The 17,030-nt window shown below is 45.9% G+C and overlaps 1 protein-coding gene across 2 annotated transcripts; it reads right to left on the bottom strand.

Annotated features, from left to right (window-relative positions):
• Positions 1-756: 756 nt before the first annotated feature.
• Positions 757-10,725, bottom strand: DACT1 (dishevelled binding antagonist of beta catenin 1). Of its 2 annotated transcripts, none has more exons than XM_036115783.2 (4): positions 10,123-10,725; positions 7,618-7,750; positions 6,726-6,881; positions 757-3,810 (listed from the first exon to the last, which is right to left on the bottom strand). In XM_036115783.2, exons 1-4 carry the CDS (start codon positions 10,465-10,467, stop codon positions 1,907-1,909), a joined length of 2,538 nt encoding a protein of 845 aa, XP_035971676.2. In that variant the 5' UTR covers positions 10,468-10,725; the 3' UTR covers positions 757-1,906. The 2 variants fall into 2 exon arrangements, with proteins under 2 accessions (XP_035971676.2, XP_035971677.2); XM_036115784.2 differs by having other exon boundaries at positions 757-3,699; positions 10,123-10,723.
• Positions 10,726-17,030: the final 6,305 nt, after the last annotated feature.

Below are 17,030 nucleotides of genomic sequence, written 5' to 3'. Positions count from 1 at the left end.
TTAAGAAATGTAGGGAGACTATTCTAAACTAAAAAGACAAAAGATCTACAACCAAATGCCACATACTGACTGAAACCTGGCAAGGAAAAGGGAGGAAACTGCTGTTAAAAATTCTGAAACCAATTGGAAAATCTGAATAGAGATTAAATATTTGATGATATTCAGAATTGTCAGTTTTCCTTCGGTGTGATCATGTTGTAGTTATATATACAAGAATTTCCTTGTTCTTGGGAAATACATGCTTAAGTTTTTAGAGATGAAATACCATGATGCCTGAAATTTACTTTAAGAGTACAGCAGTGTGGTGGAGAGAGGGAAGATTGCCAAAATCTGTCTTTAACCTTCAAAACCAGCCTTAACCTAAAAATACGTAAAGAGAGTTAAAGCAAGTGTTAGCAATCGTTAGCAATTGTTAAATCTGGGTGTCGGCTACACAGGTGTTCACTGTTGTATCATTTCAACTTTTCCATGTCAGAAATTTTTTTATACTGAAAAGTTGGGGGAGGGGGAAGACTCTTCTCAGAAATATTTTCCCTAGAAGACACCTACCAAATTTACCTTAAATTTTAAAGAAATACCTTAACTATTCTAAAGAAGTGGTTTGCTTTTCCTCATTTGTTCACTCACCATCCAGTCGAAGCCTACAGCTAAAACCTGCTTTAATTATTGCAAATATTCTAATGCTTAGAATAGAAATCCCAAAATAATCAGCACAAGATTTATATGTGTAGCTGGTTTTATACCCGAACAACAAACTTAACAGCAGTAAAACAAATTGTTTATTACAGCATAAAATGCGTTATATTAAATTTACACAATGATATATAAAAACACATACTGTTTATATCATACAGTAATTTAACATCCATAGAAATATCAAAACAAATACTACTCATGCACAAAACATGCATATATTGGTATAAAAAACCATTTTACACAATACTGTTTACCAAAACAAAAAAAAAATTTTTTTAAAGCCCTTCCAGACAGGGTCAGTGGTCCAATCTGGACTGGATTGCACTAAAATGTTCGGGCCAATACTTAGGTGGCACAGTGCTCAGTGAGCAATTCTGGGCTTGGAGTCACACCCAAGGGTTATTCAATTAGTGAATTTCTCAGTACCCAAGGACCAAAATTTTATCACAAAGGCAAGTCCTTCCCAAAAGAAATGGCTGGATCTGCTGCAAATCAGGGAGGAGGAGAAAGGCATCAAAATGTTGGCTAATGGGCCCTAAAAGGGTTACTGTATCCAGGGCCTAGGCACCAAGTGTGGCGAAAGTTTTAGTGAATCCTTTTAAGGTTATTACCAGCCTCCCTATCCAGGTCACCAGCTCTGGATTTAGGGTCTGGTCTTCAAGTTCTGAGTCCAGTAAACCAAACAGTTGTGAGAAGAAAACAGAATGGGGGATACACCTAAGAAAGGGAGACTATATAAAAAATTACAGAAAACAATGACTGTCCATCGTACCTACTTCACACAATTGTATGTGATGCCCCTCAACAGGAAAACCCTGGCGGAGACACTGCCCGAGAGAACCAAGAAGCAAACGTATGTCCTAAATTCCATCCACCTGACCTTCAGATCAAAAGGTCCCATCCCAGCAAGACTCGAACATCGAAACCTTCAGAGATGCTCGGAGACTTTCCGATAAAAATCACCTGATCCCACAAAATTCATTCACTATCACCACCATTAAAAACCCAGTATTTACTCCTAGCCAGCAAAACACTCTTTACCTTCCATTAAAGGCACTAGCGTCCCTACAGGATGAAGACGAGACAACTGACCTCAGGTTTACCTCAACAAAAGGAGAACATTCCGTGGAATTGTCACACAAAAAATAAGACGCCACCTTTTCCTCTAGAAAACTAGAAAACGCCCCACCCGCCCCACCAGTGGTGTTCCTCAGACGGTCGTCATGAGTTTCAGCGAGCCGGACCGGAAGCGGAGGATTTTCTTCTTGAGGTTATGCGAAGCCTTAATTTTGACAAAGGTTTTCGTGGGGTTGCTGTGGAGGTCTGGGGCTGTGACCGCCTGGATGGGGAGGGTCTGGACAAACTGGGACCAGATCAAGCCCCCGCTTTCTTCGGAGTCACTGGAGCTCGTGCTGTCGCCCGCAAACTCCCCCTCGCTCACGCTGGACTCGCTGTCCCCGAAGCAGTTGGTGGTGTAGTTGCTGCGCTCGTCCTCGCTGGTGTCCAGCACGGTGGAGTGGAAGAGCGACTCGCACTCGGCCGAGTACTCCGAGTCGCTGGCCACGTACGCGTAGGGGCTGGCGTAGGGCAGCGGCACGGCGGCGGGGTACAGGCCCACGTGCTCGCGCCGGCCGCGCCGCGACCTCCGCAGGGCCTCTTCCAGGGAGACCTCGGCGGCCGAGCGCCAGCGCCGCGAGTCGGTTCGCTTGTGCTTGGGCTTGGCCACCAGCGCCTCCCGGCCGTGGCCGTGCGCCCTGCCCCCGGCCCTGTGGCCGGCCCCCGGCGGCCGGCTGGGGAGACCGGCGTCCGCCTGGCCGCCCCCGCCCTTCCTCCCCCGGGACGAGGCCTTCCTGAGCTTCTTATTTGTATCCGCGTCGTCGGGGAACCGGCACTTCTTGCCGGCGGCGCGGTTCTTCTCCCTCACGGGGGGCAGCGCGCTGTCGGGCCCGTGGAGGGCCAGGGCGCCCCGGTGCTTCGGGGCCGAGCCCCGCGGGGCGGCCGCGGTCCGGGCGCCGCGGTGGGGGCGGCCGCCCGCGGCCTGCGGGCCCGGGACCGACGGCGCCTTCGCCGGGGGCCCGTCCTCCAGGCTCTGAGAAGAGGAGCCCTCGCTCTTGAAATCCAGCGCCGGCCGCTCTTCCCCGGCGAAAGCGGAAGACAGCAGCGCAGCCGGGCCGGGAAGGGGCGCTGCCGGAGGGGCAGGCGGCAGGCCGCTTTTCGGGGACAGCTTTTTCAGTGGCTGGACGACTTTGTTCTCCTGCGGCGGCGCGGGGCCCCTCCCGGGGCTCTCCTTTGGGGAGGCGGCTAGGACCTGAATGCCGTCTTTGGGGGACTCCCCTGTCACAGCGGTGGGACACCGAGCGTGTTCCTGGGAGGCGGCCTTGGCATTTTTGGGCAGATGCTTACTTGGAAGTTCAGTGGCAGCGCCTGGCGAGCAGCCCTCCGGCGGGGACAACCTCTTGCTTTCCACTTGTTCTGCCTTTGATTCTTTTGACCACTGCTTCAGTGGGGAGAATGTCCCGTTGTCCAAAGAGGGGATTCCGCCAGAGGGCAAAAGCACCTGTTTAGAATTCTTAAGGTTCCCGCTGTTGCCCTGTGAGACACCCCCAGTCACTCTGACACAGACGCTCCCATTCCTCAGAAGCCCTTTTGTGGGGTCAGCATTCACACTGGTTCTTGGTTTGTTGGTCCTTACAGGGTGTGTTTTTTTCTGGACCAGGCTCAGAATGTAGCCATCCATTTTCTTACTGGATGATGGATGGGGAGCAGACCACAAACTGCTTGGAGCTGGTAAGGAAGTGTCTGTCTTGATGGCGTCCAGCTCAGATCCCACACAAATGTCACTGGCATGGTTACCAAGCCTCTCCTCTTCCCTCAGAGGGTTGCCCGTCAGGCAAAGGAGAAACATGGGGCTCTGCACCGCCACGGCATGAAGTGGACTGGGATAGCGATACACATCGTTCCCGTTTTTAGACACCAGATCACACTGGTACTTGGGATTCACATCTGCAATGATACCAAGGGAATTAAATTGTGATGTGGATTGGGAATGGCAAACTGCCCCCGAGGCCTGGTCTTCACAGTGGCCTTCTTTATATTCCAACCATCCTATGAGATCTGAAAGACATTTAAAGGTACACTCTGAAGAACTGAATTGGTCAGCGCCGGCTTGACGCGGGCCAATTTCTATGAAAACGAATTCAGATAGAGAATGCTAAAGAATCCACAACTATTCCTAGAAGCTACTATACTCTTTTACATACAGTCCATACTACTAGATGAGGGAAGAAATATTTAACAAAGAAATGTGTAGCAAGAAATGATATATCCTCTGAAGGAAGAGTATTCAGCGGTTAAAAATACTTTTAAACTACTGAATAATATGGGGAAAATCCTTTAAAGTTTAGTGAAAATCATGATATAATGCCAGACTATGATTATAACTTTATTGGCTGTATACATGCAAAGAGAAGAGTCTTAGATGAAGCACACCAAGATGCCGACGGTAGCACGGCAGTGTAGAAAGCAAGGGACATTTACTGCATTTCCTATTTTCTAAATTTTCAGTAAGTATGCACTGCATTTATAACTAGGAAAAAAAACATTTTTTGAATCATTCTTTTTGGTTTCCTTTTGAAATACTGCAGATAAACTGTACTTTCTGAGAGCTTTCTCCTCATTTTCTTTTTTTTTAGACCTACTACTTAATGACATATGTTTGGTATAATTGTCAACTGGAAATTCAAAGAAACTGATCAAATTTCAATGGAGACTAACCAAATATAAATAATAATCACCTTATACTTTCAATAGTGACACTAAAAAAGAAAACAATATTTTTAAATAGGAAGGGATTCTTGATAAGGTTTTAAAAGATTGAGTTGTAGTATTAATGAATAAATTTTCCACATCTCAAAAATGTAGATGCCAAAATACAAAGAAATCAAGCTTTCTTGCTTAATTAAATGATTTTGATGTCTTACCTTGGTGACTATTATAAATAGCAAGTGCCTTTAATGAACTTCAGCTAAGGAAAATCAAAGTTTTTATCACTAATATATCCCGTATTATATTTACTCACTCAAATATTAAAAACCTACTATGTGCCAGAGTCTATGTAAATTGCTTAATTTAAGGGAAAGCTCCATGACTTTCAATGATAATTAGCAGTCCTGGGGAAAAATACATTCTGGACCCAGAAATGCTATGATTCATTTGTAAAGAAAAGATTATTATAAAGTAAAAGTGCTGTGTCCTTACCCCCTCCACCTCCACTCCTAATAAATAGCTAATTGTAAGAAAGGGAAACCTTTCTACCTAATATCGTTGCCCATCCCTCTTCCTCCACTACTCTGTCTTCACCCTACCTTTAAGCACGGCCCTACATGTACCTACACTTTACCATTCTGTCCCTGTTCCCTACTTAGAGTTAAGGAACAAGACAGACCTCTCAGTCCCCAAGGCCCAGTACAACTGTCTCAATTATGTGAAGATGTGGCATTTGGGAGATGAGGGGTCTGTCTTCAAGGAAAACCTATACCAAAGCGCCTTTGATGGGTTTTAAAGCTTCGCTCTGAAACCAGATCTGCAGAGTGAAGGGGAGCAATTACCAATGAACTTGAGGCCTAGACACTCTAGATAACACAGATTTGTGCTTCCCCAAATGATTGCTGCTGACAGCACACAGTACAAACACAAAGAAACCAGCCAGTTAGCGGCCTCAGTTGTGTGGCATTACGTTTGCATTGCTCAGATCTCGAAAATTCAGCCTTTCCACTGAAGTGGAGGACACAGACCAACCGAGAGTGCAATGACTTGTGCACCTACAGCTCCTCTCCATGTTTTCTCTGCTCTTCTGAGGAACCACAATAAAGCAGAACTACGCAAGGAGCCCCAAGTTTCAGCAACAACTCTGCCATTCAGCAAATGAGGAGCCTCTGACAAACTGTTTTTATAAAACCAAATTCCTCCTCTGTTCAGTGAGAAGGTCGAACACAGCAATTTCTGAATTCCCTGGGTGTGGTGGAAAAAACTTGGACCTGGCAGTTAGTCCCGAGCGTGAATCCTGCCTCTGCCACTCACTAGCTATATAACCTTAAACAATTAACCTAACCTCACTGGACCTCATTTTTCTGAGACATAAAATGGAGCTAAGGATAGCTGCATACCCTGCAGAACTACTGGGAGGATTCAAAGGAGATAAATGTATGCAGAGCATTCGGTACAGTGTGTGACATACAGTGGAAATGCAGAAACTCTTCCAATACCAACAACAGCATGACTCTCTCTGGAGGTCACTGCAAGGATAACCCAAAATGGGGAACAGTGGCACATGGCCCAGGGGAATCTCACCCCACCCACCTGCTAGAAGAAAAGACAGCTGCCATCGGCAAGACATTGTGGAGAACCTGGAGGGGCCACTGCTCCCTGAAGTGCCAATCAGTCTGACAGATATATTTAACTTAGTGTAAGTTTGAGCTTTAAATGATTAAAAGAAGAAAAAAACATCCAAAGTGGTTTTCAAGAGAAAATGCAAACAAGTTAAACTAACGGCAAAGGCTCACAAACAGAGCCCAAGATCTGTAATATTGGGACAGGATTTCTAAAGATAAGCTACCTTGCCACCATCAGCTAACTGGTCCCCAAAGAGGACTTGAATAGTGGTCATCGTGGTTCTAGATCAACTATGTCATGAAATGTAACACGTTGATGAAATTCTCGGACCTTCTGTTTTTCTATCAATAGAAGGGGTTGAAGCTAGATAATCTTTAGGAGCCTTTGACCCCTTCCAATTAAAAATGTCTATCAAGGGGCGCCGGGGTGGCTCAGTCATTAAGCATCTGCCTTTGGCTCAGGTCATGATCCCAGGGTCCTGGGATTGAGCCCCACATCGGGCTCCCTGCTCGGCGGGAAGCCTGCTTCTCCTTCTCCCACTCCCCCTGCTTGTGGTCCCTCTCTCGCTGTCTCTCTCTCTGTCAAATAAATAAATAAAATCTTTTAAAAAAATGTCTATCAATGCTAAAAAGTCTTACCTGCAGATTTGGGGCAACCATCGGAGATCGTCAAGGTTGCCTCCAAGGGGCTGCAAAAGCAGGTACTGGAATGACAACTGGATAAACACTCACTGAAGACCGAGTTAGAGGAATTGGAAAGGGATCCTGAAGCCCCATCACTCAGCTCATAAAACCCTACAAATAAAAACACCATTTGGAACTAAGATCATGTCAAGCAATAGTACACATTTGTGCTTAAAAGGAAAAGGGTTAATCAACTAGGAAAGGGAGGAAAGGGAGGTTTTGGTGGGGGGGGTCAATTTTGGTTCACTGGATTTAGCACTGTGACTGTATGGTTTTATTTCAAGCGATTCTGAGGAAAAGGCAAAAGCCCATATCTATGGATACATTTCAAAGTTACTCTCACCCTCAAATCGACCGCCCTCCTTGACCCCACCTTTAAAGATGGGCAAGGAAAGAGACTTAGATCTGTCAAAGCCTCAACTTTATCATGAACGTCTCAGAAGGAATAATTTGAAGAAAAAAACAAATCTATTTAAGGAGCCAAATGGCTTAAAAGGAAAAAAAAAAAAACTTTTGAAGTGGTCTCAGGAAGTTGAAGTGTGACTAATTTTCTAGCCCAGTTCTGACTTTCTCAAGTTTCAAAGGAGGACTGCTCTTCCAGAAATTTGAATAGAAGCTTTTATTTTTAAACTCAGGGGACTCCAGTCAGATCAATCTCATTATTAAAAATTTTGTCATCTGGTTTTATTTCCCTCTCATACAACTGAATGGCAGACTGCTTTTTTTTTTTAATTCTCTCTGCCCTAGAAACAAACTCCATTGCCATTTGCAGGTCTGGGAATGCTAAACCCAGGGGGCTGAAGTAGAACTTGAGTGCAGAATTCTGTCCTTGTGCTCACACACTCACCTGAGCTGGGCCGACTGTCTGTCTCCAGGTGCTCTTCAGATGTCTTTTCTACATCTAGTCTCAGGTCACTTATCTGCTTGTCAAGTTCTTGCAACTGATTCAACAAACCAGCATCTCTTCTCCTCAAACAATTCTGATTAGGAAGAAACACAGAAAGGAAAAATGAACACATTTTTGGTCACAAAGAACCAGAAAGCCTGCTCTCAGTATTCAGATTACCATTTGAAGAGTTCACTAAATCTTCCAAAACCAAAATTTTACTGGATGACCTGAAATTTAAAAAAAAACAAACTTCAAGAATATTTCCTATGTTTCGTTTTACTTTCTTAGATTTTGTGGTGCTATAAAGTTTCTCCATAAAAACAGGACTTGCTTTTTGTATAAACGAATATATACAAACTCGCTTTTTATAGGTAAGGATAAGAAAAGCTTTTTTTTTTAATTTTTTTAAAAAGATTTTATTTATTTGACAGAGAGAGAGACAGCAAGAGAGGAAACACGAGCAGGGGGAGTGGGAGAGGGAGAAGCAAGCTTCGTGCCGAGCAGGGAGCCCGATGTGGGGCCCGATGTGGGGCTCGATCCCAGGACCCCGGGATCATGACCCAAGCCGAAGGCAGACGCTTAAGGACTGAGCCACCCAGGCGCCCCAGAAAAGCATTTTTTTTTAACCCTCTGCATACAACCAATTTTTTACAAAACCATACTTCACAGTAGACTCTTTAATTTGAAGTCAGGGTGTAAGATATTTCCTACAATATACTATACTCTTACTTAGGTGAGATTTTCTGGCCAAATGTCCCACAGAGTTTTGTTTTCTATTAGTTGCTTTGTGGGGTTTAATCAGTCTTAGGGCCTTTGAAAGTGAGAAACTAATACTAATAGCCAGTGCCAAGTATAATGTGAGCTGGCAAAATCCAAAACCCTCAAGGGAAGGTCCATCAAGATTTGAATTCAACTCGGGTTTCCAAAGGTGACGGATCTGTAGTGCTAACTCACACCGCCACCTAGTGCTTCCTACTGCTGGGAAAGCAAAAGAACTAAAAAGGCATCTGGTTCAAATCATGAATGCCAAGTCTACAAATGAAAAGAGTGCCACAAACACTGACTGGACTGAAATTCTCCTGACATGCTGCCTTGCTCCCCTCCAGGGGACAACAGGAATGTGCCACTCACAATCTTGAAACTCGTGAAGAGAAAAAGGTGCTATCGTACAAGACTGCATAAAATGTCAATGACCAGGCATAACCAGCAAGAATTGACTCAAATCCACATTACACACAAATCTGGTCTGCTACCAAAAAAAAACCAGTAAAATGCCAAAAAGGTAGTGCACAAACCAGGATACATCTTTAAAAAAATAGATGCATAGGAATATTATTCCTCCTGTCTGACCTTTGATTTAAAAAGCTTGTAGACAAAACCATATATGCATGTTTGCTAGAATGAGTTTCTTTAGGAAAAATGAACCAAAGTAAAAGCACTTTGATGCTGGAGAGAAAAAGGGAGAGAGGAGAGAGAAAAATTATCTGAAAAGAGATAATACAAGAAACCCCTTGACAAATAACTACATGGCATCACCTGTGTTCACTATTGTAGGAGGAACATTATCTAGCATGTGTCTAGTTTCAGACTATCACATGGTCAGAAAAAGATTTTTTTTTCCTCTGTTTTCAAAACTACATTTTTGAGGTCACCATAACAAAGCTGCCGCCATTATTCTGAGGCGGGGTCAAAAGCTGTTCATCAATACATTAAGCGCCAAAGTTCTTTTTCTTCCCCATTAATGCAGATGGCATAGAATGAGACACTGACGGAAATCCAGTAAGATAAATGTTGCCTAAGAGCAGGTTCTCTCTCTCCCACCTCCACCACCCGTCACATAAAATACGAGAGGACAGGGCACTCTCTCCAGCCAAATTTCTATCATTTGCGTGTTTTCGCTGCCTCATACAAAGGGCTTCTATTTGAAATCAAGCAGCAGCCCAGGCAAAATCTGGCAGGCCGAGAGCCCTGGGAGGGGCAGGGCTCCCTACGTGCGCTTCCGCGTAATCGTAAAATTCAGCATCGGACACTTAACCTCGCCACAAGCCCCCTCCTCGGCTTTTGTCCCCTCTCGGCGGGAGGACACGAAGCTCAGAGCTCCAAATGAAATGGTTATTTTAAAGGAGGGTTTGCAAACATTCGGGGAGAGCGCGTTGCATTCGTCCAACTAGAGAGGTTGAAGGTTACAACCAGGCGACTCCAAGAACACCGAAGGCAGCGCCAGGAGGGGAGCGCTGCCACCCCCTCCCGGCAATCCGCGCGGGGTCGCCAGCCCCTCACCTGACACAAAGCGGGCACACGCCACAAACGCGTGGGCGCCGGCGGGCCACGCAGGAATGGGAGTCCCGGAACCGGGAGAGTCCCCCCAGCCGGAGGCACCCTCGCGCCCACCCCCAGACCACCTGCCCGAATCCCAGCCCCTGTGCAGGGACAGCCGTGCCCCTACCTCCAGGCACGACCTACCAATTGCTTCCGCAGCAGCAAGATATTCTCCTCCAAGAACTTCTCCTCCAGGCGGCTGCGTTGCGCCGCCTCCGCCGGCAGCTCCCCAGCGCGGGGCGCAGCGACTCCCGAGCCCCCGGCGCCACGCAGGGCGCCCCGAACCAGCAGCTCTTGGCGCTGGCGCAGGTACTCCAGCTCCGCCAGCCCGGCCAGCGTGGCCTCCTGCCGCTCCCGGGTGCGCTGCCGCTCCGTGTCCGCCTCGCCCTTCTCCCGCCAGCGCCCCTCGGGCTCCCCCGCGCGCTGCTCGCCCCGGGCCGGCGCCTGCGGCTCCAGCTCCCTCGCCGTCCCGGCCGCACTCGGCTTCATGGCCCCCACCCTCGCAGCGAGCACCCGTCACCGCAGCCGGGCCGCCCGGGCGGAGGAGCGGGCGCTAGGGCTGCGGCCGAGGGCTCATGCCGCCCTGAGACGGGGCACGGCGACGGGGCGACAGCCAGAGACGCTCAGGACCCGCTCGCGGCCGCGGGCTGCCGCCGTCCGGGGTCGGGCGGCGCCGTCCGCTGTCGCCGCGCGTCCCTCGCCGCGGCCCCGCAGCTGATAACGCCCTGCCCGGCGCTACGTCACGCGCGGCGGCCCGGCAAACCCCCGCCTGGCGCCCGCCTCCCCGCGCCGGCCCCTCCGCGCCGAGGCCCGCTCCCCCAGGCTTCCCCCTTTTCTGTCAGGGGCGCCGCTGGCGCTCAGCGCCGGCCTCCTCCGCGCTCGGCCCTCCCCGCTCCTCCCTCTCTCCTCCCCCGCTCTTCCCGTGGGCCTCCTGGCCCCCTTTTCGGGTTTACTGCACCCAATTTTTGCCTCGCTCCTTATTGGTTCTTTTGCTTCGCACAAAGCAAGGGGCGAGCTCCTCGAGTCCCAGCATCCTGTTACAGTCGGCCTCGCAGGCAGGGTCGCGAAGGGACGCAGCAGTTGGGCTCCCCAGAGAACTTTCTGAAACTCGACCGAGTTGCAGCACACAATCTTAACCCTTTCCCCCACGTCCACTGTTCACATCCACTCACACCGATTTAGGTTTCTTTCACCTTGCCGAGCAAGGTACTCAGCGTGTATGCAAAGACAATTTCTGTGGGTTTGGTTTCTTTGACTCCGCTTTGTGGAGGCAAGCGATACCAAAGCACAGTGCAATGTTGCTCTAAAACTGTCTCACTCTTAGTTCTGTGGCTGTTGTATGTATGTATGTATGTATTGGAGGCATATAAAATTAGGCGAGAGGAATGTCGCTGTAAAGGAAGCAAACGGTTGCATCAATTCTTTCACCAGCCCGGGGTTTAATGCTGGCGCGCGCGCCTGCGCGCTTTGATTTTTGTTTGAGTTTTTTATTGTTGTTATTTGCTATCTTGAAGAGCTCTGACTCTGAAACCAGACTGTCTGAATGTGAATTCTGTTCCTTGACTAGCTGTGCAGACAAGTTACTTCGCTTCTCTATGCCTCTCTTTCCCCAACGGTAAAATGGAGCCACTAGCAGACTATGCCCGTTGTAAGACTAATAGTAATATACGGTATATAATATGGCGGGGCGAGGGTGAGCCTTTACAAAGTGGCAGGCACATAGATGGTCAGGATTATAGGAGTTGTGGCTTTTTGTTTTCTTCTAGAGGGACCTATAAACTTTCCCCCCGAAGTGCCATTTGTAGCATGGTCACCTCTGCTTGGGACACTGGTCACAGGGAGTCTTGGTGGGATAGAGGTTTGGAAGCGCCACTAGCTGGCTTGTCTGTGGAAAAGCACCAGATCTGTTTTAAAAATCAATACATCAAAGAGCCTCAGAAATTAAATCCAACAAGTCACAATCTGCTGACGTTCAGGCAAAGTGTTGTGTGAAGGAATGCATCCTCGATCATTATATCAGACTCTTACACCTTTGCCTGGCTGCCCTTTCTACCCTGTGTGGTCTAGCCTTTCCTCCAAGATCAGTTCACTTCCCTCCTCTGAACTCCAGATAACTGTATGAATATCTGATTCTTACCAAATGCTATTTGTTTGGTTATTTATCTGGGTGTGTACACACGTATCTATGTATGTAGGTGTTTATGTGTATTTCTTCTCTCCAATTACCTTATAAACGTTCCTTGAAGGCAGAGACTGTTTTAATACCCTCTTTAGTATTACTGTACTCAAAACAGTGCCTTGCAAGCATTCAACTGATGATCTCTAGAGACTCAAGAAAATGTAGGTTGGTTGTAAATTGTTTTTACATTAACATACTTTCTAACTAAATAATAGTACCCATTTAATCTCTGCAACAAGTAGAATCAACTCAGCATTTACTAAAAACAACAAAAACCAAATTCCCTTGCCACACTCCATTGACCTCCCCATTGCTGTCCCTCACAGACATAAAACAAACTCTAACGACAATCATGATTCATGATCAACAAGATTGTGTATTACATCTAAAAACAGAATTATGTTCAAGTGTTCATCAGCATACAAAATCAATTCTATTCGGGTCACCTCTTCTTTATGCTTACTGTGTGCCAAACAATTCACTTAGTAACACAGGAACTAATTTTCCCCCATAACTTTAGTAAAGCACTGAAGGTACTGAAGAATAATGACCGATCCCGCATAGTAAAGGCCACTCACCCATGTCCTCTATCATTGTCTCATTCTATTAATTTCTAAGCAAGCCTCTTGCTTTCTAGCTCCGAATTAGATTGCTTCTGGCTTGGTGGAGTCTATTATTGTGGCCTGGGTTATGTCACACATCGACAACTATATTTATAGAGTTGAGGGGGGGAGAAAAGCTGAAACATGTTTTACACACTACTAATAAATCTTGTTAAAGTGGACAGACAAATCACTATGTCTCCAAGTCTCCCCCCCCCCCCCCCCGCCGAATCTCACCTCCCCTCCCCACCAAATGCCACTTGGAGCTGGCTCATTAGTCCAAAGCAAACCATTTGCCATAACAGCTTGTACATCTCCATGAGAAAGTGTTCCCAGCAAGTTTAAATATTAAAATTAATGTATTCAAATGGTTCCACCAGCAAAATGGTCACAAATAGGAAAAAAAGTTATGCTTTCCAAAGTATCCATTACCCATTAATAAATAATGCTGTTCATTCACATGCCAATTAAAACAAACTCGGGCTGTCAAGTGAAATTAGAAGCAAGGAGCTCAGTGCTGTAATTGTGGGGTTTTTTGTTTGTTTGTTTTTTTCAGGAAAACTCCCAATGTCGTCAGATTAAGTGTAACTAGTTGGGTTGCCCCTATTCTCTTCTTTACTCAACAGCCAAATTTTCTCCTCTCCCATCGAGTCCTGGCTTTCCTTTCCCCTTTGATTCTTTGTTTTGGTTGCAGGTATTCCGGAGGCAGTTGAAGGTAATCACCCACCGCTCATTGCTCCCTTCTGTTGCCAACAGGATCTCACTTCCCCCTACTGTTTTGATTTTTCTTTCTCTACTTTTTAAAGCAGGTGCTGGTGCTTCTTCCTCCGCTGATGCTACTTTGTTATCTCCTTTCCAGTATTAGTTCAGCCCTAGGTAATTCTTCTGCTTCCACCCCCTCACGGAAGCCTCTGTTTCGGTTTCACAGAAAAGCTGTTAATCCACACTCAGAAAGTGGTGGCACTAAAGATGGAGTGGATCTGCTGCCTGGAGAATCTGGAGAGTAAGATAAAGTTGCTAACATGAAAAAAAGTCTTGACTGAATATATCGTAGTTGGGTAATTTATGCTTCAGAGCATTTCCTGGGCAGATCCGAGAAGGGTCCCTCAGATCACACAGTCTGACCCCTTGCCCTTGGGCAGAACAGCTCCCACCAGCACCCCCACTAAAGTCTGAGTAGCAGTCTACAATACCTCATCCAGCAGTGAACATTCTACTGCAGCCAGGCAAAGTAAGGAGCATCAGTTGCAAGTTTTGCTGTAGAGAAAACAACAAAATGATGCCTTGCAGCTTTTATGGCCAAACACAAATGATGTAATTGGGAAAAGCTGTCTCCAAATAGGAGGGAAAAAAATAAAGGGCAATCCTTTGAGTTGGGGTGATGACCACCATTCGAGGGTCTGGGATCAAAGCTCCAGCCAGACATCAAAGCCCATTTGAGTCTAATGCCAAAAGAGCCACAGTGAATTAAAATTCATATATAAACTAATTATAGCTTGACCCCACAATCAGGCTTCAGTGAGCACATAGGGGAAAGAAAGCAGACATTGAAACAAAAGATCAAGAAAAAGAAAAGTTGGTAGCAAAACTGGGCAACATCATGGCCCGGACCACTTTAAAAATCTTTTGAGGGCAGAGGGGAATAAGGGAATGGTGGTGGAAACAGCAAGCTTTCGACAATGCTGGTCTTGTTTGCAAGACTATGAAACAGCTCTTTCCACCCTCATTGACTCGTGCACAACCACACACTTTCTCATTCCTGGAAGAAAAGGTTATCTGTTAACTGTTTTAGCATTGTTATAAAGGTTTCCAGTCACCAGGTTTCTGTTGAAGAAGCCCTAGATGATTCCATGAAGTTTGGGGGTGAGTTCTTCAGGAAGCTCAGCTTCCTTATACAGCGCACCCTGAGTTCCAAACACTCACGCTGGGAGTGATTTGCATTCCCCTGGCCTTCATCACTGATGTCTCCACCAACCTCAGACTTCAGTCGCCTAGCTCTGCCATTTACAGATGGAAGGTGCCTCATAGCAGGTGTGCAAATACCCTAGAACATGCTCTGGTACTAATCCCACAAAACTACTTCATTCCCAGGCAAAACTGAAAACTGTTTCAGAGACAAGTGGTCACTTTAAACAATTGTATTTGGTAGCTTTTGCCTTTACTCTGCTTTGTTGGGACTGGTCCCTAAATATTTGAAATTCTCCATCTCATGAACTAGCAAACTATTACAAATCTAATTTGATAATCCACAGAACATATTCAATCATGTTTATTTGTAGATAAGCATTAGTGATTTCTTAAAATAATAATCTAATTATAACCTGAGTCTCTTGCATGAGAGAAGAAAACTTTAAAGCAGGCATTCCCATAAGATAAAAACAAATATGTACCATCATCATTGCTTTGCACCTCTTTAAGTGACCATTCATTTATTCAACAGATAGGTATTGCCTTTCCAATACATGACAGGTACTGGGGAATACAGCGATGAACAAATCAGACTCAATCCCTACCTTTATGAAGCTTATGATCTAGGAGGGAAACTGGCACTAATTAAATAATTACATACATATATCTATGATATTTATATTCAAATATATATACATATTTCCATATATTCTAAAACATAGAATATATAGAAAATATGTTTCCATATATATTTCTAAATATACAGATATTTCCAAATTTATAAATAATTCCAAATTGTGAAACAACTATCACAATTTGCAAAATGATATTTTCAAAGCAGACATATGCTATGATTATATCTAAAAAGTCATACTCGAGTCACAAAAAAATTATGACATTTATAAAAAATGATTTTTACTTTTTATTATCTTTTTAAAAAAATATTTACTCCCCTAAAAGCTACATTAAAAATGTCTAGGGAGATACTTGCTGTATAGCAAAACAGTTCAGTATTTTCATCTAAATATCATTCATTGGAAGGTAGTAGCTAGTATATATAATTAAATTTCAAGATCATGAATTATTTTACAAATCTATTTCTCTTTTCCTCAGAACAAAGAAAGGAGAAAGAGAAAACATCACTCCAATCCATGGTACTATGAACAATTTCCAGGATGGTTTCCTGATCATTTCTACACCAGCAAAGAGAGATGACCGAGGTGATGTTCTGCAGTAGAGCTCTAGATCACTGACATGAAAGCAGAGGCTTTGGCTTTGGGACCGAGACAGTTGGGTCCAGTTCCTCCATTTCCTTTGCTCCATGAACCAAAGAGGCTAGGCAGAAACTGAACCAGAACTCAAAACAAGCTCCCACGCTGAGTTCTGAGCCCGTGTTTCCTTCCAAGACCCACAAAGCCGCTTTAATTAAGATCCCTCAGGGGCCTAGGGATCCCTGTGGAAAAGCCCAGAATGCTATTATCACCCCGAGAGCCGTGAGCGGCTGAAAGCTCTCAATGCTGGCGGAGGCTTAGGCGGCCCCACGGGGAGCCTGGTTCTTCTGATGCCCTTGCACGTTTGCAGCGGCACGTGTGAAGAGTCACACGTCCACTTCAAACAGAAAGTGGGCTCTCGGTATGTTTGGGCTAAGGGGAAGGCTGGGGGTTGAGAAGAGCCTCAGATTCAAAGAGAAGTCAGCTGGGATGACAGGCAGTGGCCGTATGCGGCTCCAGGCCCCAGAGACTGAAGCGGCTGATAGGAGGGCCAGGGGCTCCATTTCCATCTCTCTCTGCACCTCAGGGGTCTCTCCCTCCAGAGCCAGGGTTCTTTGAAGTCAGGGAGGATGGTTTTGACAACAGATGGGACAATTCACTTCTGTTCAGTTTGGTTCAAGCAGACTGAATTCAGAGGGAGTTTTGCCTAATGACAAAGAAACTGACATTTTGTTACACTCAACTCTCCACCCCCACCCCCCACCCCGGCCTATGGAGGAATTTGGTTGACCCTCTCTTGCCTTTACTAGAAGCTGTTTCTACAGGAGAAAGAATCTGATTCTAACGCAGCACTTACTGATGTGGTGAGAGTGTTTACAGCTGGGGTCAGGCCAGTGTGGATTTGAACTCCAGCCACACCATGCTCTGCTCCTGGGTGGTGTTCGCCATATGCTGGTATTGCGGACTTTGACCTCTCTCAGCCTTGTTTTTCTCATCTGTAAAATGGGGCTTATACTTAACCTTAGAGAGAGGTTGTAAAATGTCTAGAAAGAAATGTCGGTTACCCCAAATGTCACACATGCGTGAGCACACCCACACACCCACACAGCGTGGGCGTTGAAAGACATCCCGATCAGATACAAATTATCATTA

This window comes from Halichoerus grypus, chromosome 8 (genome assembly GCF_964656455.1).
Source record: "Halichoerus grypus chromosome 8, mHalGry1.hap1.1, whole genome shotgun sequence".
NCBI classification, from domain to species: domain Eukaryota; kingdom Metazoa; phylum Chordata; class Mammalia; order Carnivora; family Phocidae; genus Halichoerus; species Halichoerus grypus.
The sequence above is the reverse complement of the archived record's forward strand: the minus strand, read 5'-3'. Positions and strand labels throughout refer to the sequence as shown.